The sequence below is a fragment of the Melanostigma gelatinosum genome, assembly GCF_949748355.1.
Source record: "Melanostigma gelatinosum genome assembly, chromosome: 6".
In the NCBI taxonomy this organism is placed as follows: domain Eukaryota; kingdom Metazoa; phylum Chordata; class Actinopteri; order Perciformes; family Zoarcidae; genus Melanostigma; species Melanostigma gelatinosum.
The window spans coordinates 1,432,990-1,443,695 of NC_136639.1; the positions used below are offsets into that span (position 1 = coordinate 1,432,990).

At 42.5% G+C, this 10,706-nt stretch overlaps 1 protein-coding gene across 1 annotated transcript; it reads left to right on the forward strand.

Annotated features, from left to right (window-relative positions):
* Positions 1-4,286: 4,286 nt before the first annotated feature.
* Positions 4,287-8,501, forward strand: LOC306779252 (actin, cytoplasmic 1-like). The gene is made up of 9 exons (XM_079271095.1): positions 4,287-4,370; positions 5,710-5,834; positions 5,915-6,043; positions 6,244-6,354; positions 6,446-6,530; positions 6,690-6,851; positions 7,035-7,226; positions 7,524-7,705; positions 8,010-8,501. Exons 2-9 carry the CDS (start codon positions 5,712-5,714, stop codon positions 8,151-8,153), a joined length of 1,128 nt encoding a protein of 375 aa, XP_079127221.1. The 5' UTR covers positions 4,287-4,370; positions 5,710-5,711; the 3' UTR covers positions 8,154-8,501.
* Positions 8,502-10,706: the final 2,205 nt, after the last annotated feature.

A 10,706-nucleotide genomic window follows, 5' to 3' on the forward strand; every position in this document is an offset into this window, starting at 1 on the left:
ATATCACATATGTATGTCACATACATGTCACATACACAGTATATCACATATGTATGTCACATACATGTCACATACACAGTATATCACATATGTATGTCACATACATGTCACATACATGTCACATACACAGTATATCACATATGTATGTCACATACATGTCACATACACAGTATATCACATATGTATGTCACATACATGTCACATACACAGTATATCACATATGTATGTCACATACATGTCACATACATGTCACATACACAGTATATCACATATGTATGTCACATACATGTCACATACACAGTATATCACATATGTATGTCACATACATGTCACATACACAGTATATCACATATGTATGTCACATACATGTCACATACATGTCACATACACAGTATATCACATATGTATGTCACATACATGTCGCATACATGTCACATACACAGTATATCACATATGTATATCATATACATGTCACATACATGTCACATACACAGTATATCACATATGTATGTCACATACATGTCACATACACAGTATATCACATATGTATGTCACATACACAGTATATCACATATGTATGTCACATACATGTCACATACACAGTATATCACATATGTATGTCACATACATGTCACATACACAGTATATCACATATGTATATCACATACATGTCACATACATGTCACATACACAGTATATCACATATGTATGTCACATACATGTCACATACACAGTATATCACATATGTATGTCACATACATGTCACATACACAGTATATCACATATGTATGTCACATACATGTCACATACATGTCACATACACAGTATATCACATATGTATGTCACATACATGTCACATACACAGTATATCACATATGTATATCACATACATGTCACATACATGTCACATACACAGTCTATCACATATGTATGTCACATACATGTCACATACACAGTATATCACATATGTATATCACATACATGTCACACACATGTCACATACACAGTATATCACATATGTATATCGCATACATGTCACATACACAGTATATCACATATATATGTCACATACATGTCACATACACAGTATATCACATATGTATGTCACATACATGTCACATACACAGTATATCACATATGTATGTCACATACATGTCACATACATGTCACATACACAGTATATCACATATGTATATCACATACATGTCACATACATGTTACATACACAGTATATCACATATGTATGTCACATACATGTCACATACACAGTATATCACATATGTATGTCACATAGATGTCACATACATGTCACATACACAGTATATCACATATGTATGTCACATACATATCACATACATGTCACATACACAGTATATCACATATGTATATCACATACATGTCACATACATGTTACATACACAGTATATCACATATGTATGTCACATACATTTCACATACACAGTATATCACATATGTATGTCACATACATGTCACATACATGTCACATACACAGTATATCACATATGTATATCACATACATGTCACATACATGTTACATACACAGTATATCACATATGTATGTCACATACATTTCACATACACAGTATATCACATATGTATGTCACATACATGTCACATACACAGTATATCACATATGTATGTCACATACATGTCACATACACAGTATATCACATATGTATGTCACATACATGTCACATACATGTCACATACACAGTATATCACATATGTATATCACATACATGTCACATACATGTTACATACACAGTATATCACATATGTATGTCACATAGATGTCACATACATGTCACATACACAGTATATCACATATGTATGTCACATACATATCACATACATGTCACATACACAGTATATCACATATGTATATCACATACATGTCACATACATGTTACATACACAGTATATCACATATGTATGTCACATACATTTCACATACACAGTATATCAGTGTGTTACTGTGTGTTACTGTGTGTTAATGTGTGTTAATGTGTTACTGTGTGTTACTGTGTGTCACTGTGTGTTAATGTGTGTTACTGTGTGTCACTGTGTGTTAATGTGTGTTAATGTGTTACTGTGTGTTACTGTGTGTCACTGTGTGTCACTGTGTGTTACTGTGTGTCACTGTGTGTTAATGTGTGTTAATGTGTGTTAATGTGTGTTACTGTGTGTTAATGTGTTACTGTGTGTTAATGTGTGTTACTGTGTGTTAATGTGTGTTAATGTGTGTTAATGTGTTACTGTGTGTTACTGTGTGTCACTGTGTGTTAATGTGTGTCACTGTGTGTTAATGTGTGTTAATGTGTGTCACTGTGTGTCACTGTGTGTTACTGTGTGTTACTGTGTGTCACTGTGTGTTAATGTGTGTTAATGTGTGTTACTGTGTGTCACTGTGTGTTAATGTGTGTTAATGTGTGTTAATGTGTGTCACTGTGTGTTACTGTGTGTTACTGTGTGTCACTGTGTGTTAATGTGTGTTAATGTGTGTTACTGTGTTAATGTGTGTTACTGTGTGTTAATGTGTGTCACTGTGTGTTAATGTGTGTTACTGTGTTACTTTTGCAGACGAGTCATTTTAACACAACACGCGTCGCCTTCACTGCTGTGGACATCGTGGTTGTTTCACATTATCTCAGTGAGACGGTTGAAATGATCAAAGAACACTTTGTTGTACGAATATGAGAAGTCGTCTTATTTCAGACGGTCAGCAGCACTTCTAACAGATGTGCTGCATGATTCTCTGTCTCAGTGCATTCACATCAATAATTCTCCTGCATTGTGTTGCTATGAGCAGCTGTTGCTTCACACGTTTTAAAGTTCAACGCTGTCTTTTACTACTTCATGAACAACATGAAATGATATTGCAAACAAACACAGACGGCTATAATCAAGAGCATCTGGTCCAGAACTCAGCAAAGTCCAGACACAACAAACACACAATACAAAGCCTGAAAATAATGTTGCATCACATGATGCACCGTGTTTAGACGACAATGAGAGAAACAATCAAACTCTCTGTGAGCCCTCTCAGGCCATCAGGCTGCTGTCCCAAAGCGTTTCACTGACGTGTGACTTACAGGTCAGTAAACTACCGTCTACATGTCCACTCTGGAATCATCTTCAACTTTAACAATTCAAAAATAATTGTGACAGAAGAATTAAAAGAACAAACAGGGTTATGGTGTGTGTCGCATGTTGCAGGCTGTTAATGGAGCTTCATCGGTTCACCACAGACGAGCTGTCCTGCACTGAGTGTGTGTGCAGAAAAACAACACGTTAACATCATCGTTCTGCTTCCTGCCTCGTGTGTGTTAGCAGCAGTCAAGTGGTCGGTTGATGCAATGATGCTGACCGACACACTTTATATTCATTATGATGCAGTGCTGAATATTCCACGCACATACATATATATATAGATATGTATCCAATATCTAATATAGATATGTATATAATATATACATATATATATATAGATATGTATCCAATATCTAATATAGATATGTATATATTATATACATATATATATAGATATGTATATAATATATACATATCTATATAGATATGTATCCAATATCTATATATATATATGTATATAATATATACATATATATATAGATATGTATCTAATATCTAATATAGATATGTATATATTATATACATATATATATAGATATGTATATAATATATACATATCTATATAGATATGTATCCAATATCTATATATATATATGTATATAATATATACATATATATATAGATATGTATCTAATATCTAATATAGATATGTATATATTATATACATATATATATAGATATGTATCCAATATCTAATATAGATATGTATATAATATGTACATATATATATAGATATGTATCTAATATCTAATATAGATATGTATATAATATATACATATAGATACAGATATGTATCTAATATCTAATATAGATATATATATAATATATACATATATATGCATGCATATATATATAGATGTGTATATATGCATGTATATATATGTTATATACATACTGTACATATAGATTATATACCATCTCTAATCTTCCTCTACTGACAGCCAGAGCAGAGCAGAAGTCCTGTACACTCATCATTAAAACGCTGCTAATGCAAAGGACTGAAACACGCAGCACGAGCCCGCATCCTGCTCACCTGGACCAATGAGAGCGCGTGCTGAGAGAACGTTACCTTTTATGGACAACGCGACGAGTCCCCGCGAGCCGGTGCGGGGGTTTGGCTCTGGAGGCGGTGCTCACGAGGACACAGAAATACCAGCGCGGCTTGACGGACAGACACACCCGAGAACTCACCTGCACAGGTAAGAACCACCGCCGCCGCTCCGACAGCGGTGACGAGCTTTAGCACAGATATGTGTGAACTGAACTGCTGGCGGAGTTTAATTTAAGCAACATAAGGTTTATTGATCCGACTGTTTAACTCTGAGGCGCTTCCTGTGTGTGTGTGAGTGACGGACAGCTGATCGCAGCTATGACGTTTAAACGCATTTTATTCTGCTTTAGAAACAGTTTCATGTCGAGTTTAGTTTGTTCTGGAGAAGTTTTTTAAAGGCAGAGTAGTTTCACTTTTTTAGACTAAGATAAATAGTTTAATTTAATTTACTGAACACATGATGTCCAAGTTATTTTTTCAGTGTTTTAAACAAAAGTAACTTTCTGACAAGCTACGATGTTTTTAAGGGTTAAAACACTGCACGTAGATCAGCGCGTGCGAGAAAGAGGAAGCTCCTCATTCTGTGAACCTGTGAGATGCATCTGTGTTTCAGACATTAGAGGTTTAAATGCATCAGCAGCTGCTCTGATGCAGGAAATGATCAATAACACAAATGTACAAGGAAATGATCCGAGCGAAGTCTGTTTAAATGTTTAGTTTAAAAGAGGAAACTCAAACTGTCGAGTTGTGTAACGTTTCAGTGAATGAGGGGGAGGGGGGGGGGCGGCTCCTTCCGGTATCAAACACTTCCTGACTGATCACAGGACACTTGGTTCGGTGTGTCGCGCTGCGTTGAACTGGACTCTTCTCATTGAGGTGACTGAAGGTGCAGCTGAGCGCGAACCGCGAGCTGCAGCCTGTGGCGTCTGGCGCGTGTTCAGGGAGGCGGGCTTCATCTGTCTGGACTCGTTTGGAATGTCCTGACGCGCAACATAAAAAAGAGAAGTTGATCAGGTCGGACGGCTTGAGGCGCCACGCCCGACAAGCTGTGACCCAGTGACGCTGCAGAGCTGTGACGGGATGCGCAGAACGTTCAGACTCAACCGTTCAAAGTGAACCCTCGCGTTGAACCGCGTGTTTGTCCTCATTAAGCTGTTGCGTCACTCTGCTGAGCTCCTGATGTAACTGAGGATGTTTCAGAAAGTCAGTGACGAGCAGGAAGTGATGACGTCACTTCACTTCTGACACATTTTCTGAAAACTGTTCAAACTAAATCCTTGTAGTCTGAATCGTATATTTCTTGCACAATTTGTTTAATTATTAAACAGCATGAAGATGCTTTTATTCAGTGTTCAGGTAATTAAAAATAACAAAGATTTGACTCTGATCACAAACGACTAGCTCTATAGAACATATGGAGGAAGTGACTGCTGGTGTCGCTGTAGAAGAATAACTCGTCTGTCATTAATATGAATGTGTCCTTTCAGAAATGGAAGACGATATCGCTGCCCTGGTTGTTGACAATGGCTCCGGCATGTGCAAAGCCGGTTTTGCCGGTGACGACGCCCCCCGCGCCGTCTTCCCCTCCATCGTCGGTCGCCCCAGACATCAGGTACTCTCTGATGAAGAGTATAAAATGTCCCCGCAGGTGAACGCGGTGGCCGCGTGATGTGACGGTGTGTTTGTGTGCAGGGTGTGATGGTGGGAATGGGACAGAAGGACAGCTACGTGGGAGACGAAGCCCAGAGCAAGAGAGGCATCCTGACCCTGAAGTACCCCATCGAGCACGGCATCGTCACCAACTGGGACGACATGGAGAAGGTAAAGACCTCCACCTCCCGATTCCACACCTGGAGCTCCCATCGTCTGGTTGAGACGGGTCATAGTTCAGTTCAGGATTTCAAAACGTAAAGCTGAAGTTTATAGAAGGCTTCCACCAGACGCACCTGACTCGTCCACATGTATTAATATTCTTCACCTGAACGTTCAGCGGTCAAACTAACCATCTGTCCCGTCTGCAGATCTGGCATCACACCTTCTACAACGAGCTCCGTGTTGCACCTGAGGAGCATCCGGTGCTGCTGACCGAAGCTCCACTCAACCCCAAAGCCAACAGGGAGAAGATGACACAGGTGTGTTCACGCTTCGCTCAGAAGAGGAAACGAGCTTCAGCAGCTTCAGTTTAGTCTCCAGTGACTCTTGTTTTGTTTCTCTTTGGTACAGATCATGTTCGAGACCTTCAACTGTCCGGCCATGTATGTGGCCATCCAGGCCGTCCTGTCGCTGTACGCCTCCGGTCGTACCACAGGTGAGAACTCATGACTGAAAACACTGGAACAGCATTTAGTGTTTGATTAAAAGACTTCCTGCTCAAACAATGGCCGTGTATCTGAAGTACCTCGGCCGTTGGGTTTTGTCTGAGCTCTCAGCGTCTCCGTTGTGTAACCGGGTGTTTCCTCTCCTGCAGGTATTGTGATGGACTCCGGTGACGGCGTCAGCCACACCGTGCCCATCTACGAGGGTTACGCTCTTCCTCACGCCATCCTCCGTCTGGATCTGGCCGGCAGAGATCTGACCGACTATCTGATGAAGATCCTCACTGAGAGAGGCTACAGCTTCACCACCACTGGTACGAGTTTCACCTCCTGAAGCCGGCGGCAGAGGCCCAACTTCCAACCTGGAGCTTCTCTCCACTTCAAAACAAAGTGGCCTCAGAAGACTTGAAGCTGCTGACTGGCTGCTGGTCTTTCTACGTTCTGATTTGAATTCTTGTCCATTTTGTAACCGCATATATTCCACTCTTGACTTCCAGCCGAGCGTGAGATCGTGCGCGACATTAAGGAGAAGCTGTGCTACGTGGCTCTGGACTTCGAGCAGGAGATGCAGACGGCTTCCGCCTCTTCCTCCCTGGAGAAGAGCTACGAGCTTCCTGACGGACAGGTCATCACCATCGGCAACGAGAGGTTCCGCTGCCCCGAGGCGCTGCTCCAGCCGTCCTTCCTTGGTGGGTAACGACTCTTCACACCGACTGGAGACGATAACAATTTGAGTTCTTGGGCAATCCACGGGGATGATCTAGAGTGCATTTGCCTTTTCTATTGAGGCAAATTCTGTAAAGGATCAAGATCCATCAAACGCCAGTCAAATCTCAGTCTATAGACTTAACAGAATAAAGACAATCGCTCTATTAAAGGTCTTGTACAGAGTTGGTGTTCGTTGCTTCAGAGAGGATTCTGGTCCAATATGAGCCAGAGAACTATTTCATACGAACGATAAATGAACTGGTTGCCTCTGTGTTCAGGAATGGAGTCGTGTGGCATCCACGAGACGACCTACAACAGCATCATGAAGTGCGACGTGGACATCCGTAAGGACCTGTACGCCAACACCGTGCTGTCCGGTGGCACCACCATGTACCCCGGCATCGCCGACCGCATGCAGAAGGAGATCACCGCCCTGGCCCCACCCACCATGAAAATCAAGGTATCGGTTCCTCTTTAAGCAGATGATCATTTTTGATCAGACTTCTGAAGTTGACTCCTTCAGTCTGATGGTCCAACTTAAACTACTGCCCCAGTTCAACTTGGTCAACAGTTTCCTAGAGGCTCTGATCTGTAATGTACAGAGAACGGACAACATTTGGTTTAGTCCGTTGCATAAAGCTCAAACATGCTGTTGATAACACGTCTGTTTAATCCGTGTCCTGTCTGTTTGGAGGTAAAGTGGCAGTAAACTTAAATAAACCTGTTGAGCTTCACAGCTTACCGGTTTGTCTCTTCACTTCCAGATCATCGCTCCCCCAGAGAGGAAGTACTCCGTCTGGATCGGCGGCTCCATCCTGGCCTCCCTCTCCACCTTCCAGCAGATGTGGATCAGCAAACAGGAGTACGACGAGTCCGGCCCCTCCATTGTCCACCGCAAGTGCTTCTAGAAAGCTCCGCATGGTCCCAACTCCTCTGCGGGGAAGTCGCCGTGCTTGACGACGGTCTCCGGGGTGAACAGACTGAGATGCCAGATGCCACAGAAGACGACTCGAGCGTCTGATTCTAGCTGAACCTCCTAGAAACCGTTTCTGAACATGTTCTTCTGACTCGCAGCTTTCACTCCTTCTGGCGATAACTACTGATGGTCAAAAGATAACAGTGTTATCACTGTCCATCTATTCTACCACTGAATGCAACGTTCTGCTTTCCTCCTAACCTGTCCTGTCAGCGTTGAGCTGTATGAATATTCCAGAGTGCTCGCTGATCAATAAAATGCCAACATTTGATGTTTACAACTTCTCTCATGTCGTCCTTTGTTGCTGAGTTTTGTGAATGTTGATGCATTGTGTACTGAGGTCCGACTCTGCTTTTCTTTCCTCGTCACTATAGATTTTATACATCACAGCACATAATCGTGTGCTTCACTTTGACAGTTCAAGCTACACATTGAGTCTCTCGAGCTGCCATCTTGACCCGACCGGTGAGAGACCTCACACTCATTCAGTGTGAGGTCTCATGAGCCCCGACCGGTCCGTCACGTTTCCAATGTCACTCTCGGAAGCCAAAAATCCAATTCCATAAAGAAATGCAATTCACTAAACTATGCCATCTTACGCTTCTCCTCCACAATGAAAATGTGACGGAAAGTATTTAACTCCACGAAGTGGCTGTAGTTTTGTGGGGATAGCGCCACCATGTGGACAATACAGCACAAGTTGATCTCGTGTCAAAGTAGTTCTGTATTGACCCTGTCAAGAAGAGTTGACCTCTCATAGCTGCCTCGGTAACATGTCGACACATTCAAGGGAGGAGTAGTCAGGCTATAAACGCTCAAAGCATATATTCAAGGGAGAAGTATAATCAAACTGATAAAATGTATGAATAAATATAACGAAATGTTCTAATCAATTATGTAACAAATGTTTAACTGCATAGAAGTGATTTAAACAAATGTAATGAAGGTTTCTGTGTGTTCTGTGGAGCTGAGATAGATGTATTGGGCAAGTATTGGGCAAGAATGACATTGCTGTAATCAAGACCAGATGTTGGGTGTAGTCAAGAGAAAGATCTAGAAACTGATGTAATAGTTGAGTCATACAGGCAATGTTCGGCTTAACGCCCTTTCCAGAGGGAGGGGGGATGAGTCATGGACCAAACAGGTGGGGGCTGATCACAGCCCATATGAGGAATATAAGGACATGCTTGCAAAGAACAAGCTGGGATTTCATCGCGGATGCCGTACCAAGCGCATCGGAAGAAGATACTAAAGCCTGCAGCTGATGTATTGAGGACTTCGTCTCTGTTCACGGAAAAGAGACCTCTGTTCGTGGACATTGAGATTAAAAGACGAAGGTTCTAACTCTCCCCACCGCTCGCCTCTTAACATCTGGACAACTGAGAAAGCCGCAGCTGCCTGAGAAAGACTTTGTACTGAGTTTTGAGAACAGCTGAACGGGCTCCGTTGCGGAGCGGGAGGATCGAGGGTCCGGCCGGACCTTCGCTCCTAACAACTCCAAAAGAACTCTTTTCATCGCACCATTGGACATCCAGCTCTAACCGAGCCGTCTCGGCAACTAAAACTAATGAGTATAATCGAAGAAGATAATTAAATTGACTAATCATGTGTAGTGACATTTTATGTGAAGCTGTAGCTGTAACCCCTGCAAACTAACTAAATATAACCTGCAATAAATATCTAATCTGCATTTAAAGTGAAATCCTCAAGTGCATTAATTTGCCGAAGTAGTAAAGAGTTCCTCGTGACAGTAAAAAGTTAAAGCTATTGTATGTCTAACAACTGAGTTCTGAAAGGTTATCCTAGAGACCGAATCCACTGAACAATCCCTTACGGTTTTAGCAAGAATTAATCCTAGCCGTTAAAACCTAACCTGGCATTTACCAAGAGCGCGGATCCATAAGAGGGAAGCTGCCATAACCGACGCGACTGGTGGGAGCGCCCGGGGCCAGGACTGGTCTCTCGGCCGAGCGCGCTCTGACCGGAGGAAGCAGGGTAGACGTCGGGAGTAACGGCAGTTAGCGGAGCCAGGCGAGTTCCCTCGCCAGAACACCAGCTCGAGAATCTTTTAATAGAGAGCTGAGTCAGTAATTAGCCCCGTATCGGGCCAGAAGTACCCAGGATCTAACACGTGGCGCCCATAACGTGGGGCTCGACGGAAAAGGAGTACGTTGAGTCCAAAAGAAGAACCCCGGCAGCTAAGAGAGGCTGTCGTTCGTGTACGAAAAGACCTGAGAGGAGGCGTTGTGGTAGAAAGCAAAGCTGCCCAAGCCTCGAAGAAGTCCGATTGCGAAGACATCCACGAATCGAAGCTGTGTGTGGTATTTACAGGCCAACACAGGAGAATCCGCAGGCGACGGGGAGCATCGACCAGACTCGCCCGACCTGTAGAGGGACCAGAGCCTGATCCCATCCCTTCCTCAACGCGCGACGAGAGGCTTTGGGAGGAAGGCGACTCGAGACAACAAAGACAAAGACAAAGTCC

What these genes read in the sequence shown, in the direction of transcription:
- LOC306779252 (XM_079271095.1), top strand. Translation starts at nt 5,712, where the DNA reads ATGGAAGACGATATCGCTGCCCTGGTTGTTGACAATGGCTCCGGCATG. An exon ending in ACAGGGAGAAGATGACACAG is followed by an intron (nt 6,355 to 6,445) that starts GTGTGTTCACGC and finishes TCTTTGGTACAG; the next exon opens with ATCATGTTCGAGACCTTCAA. An exon ending in CACCCACCATGAAAATCAAG is followed by an intron (nt 7,706 to 8,009) that starts GTATCGGTTCCT and finishes CTTCACTTCCAG; the next exon opens with ATCATCGCTCCCCCAGAGAG.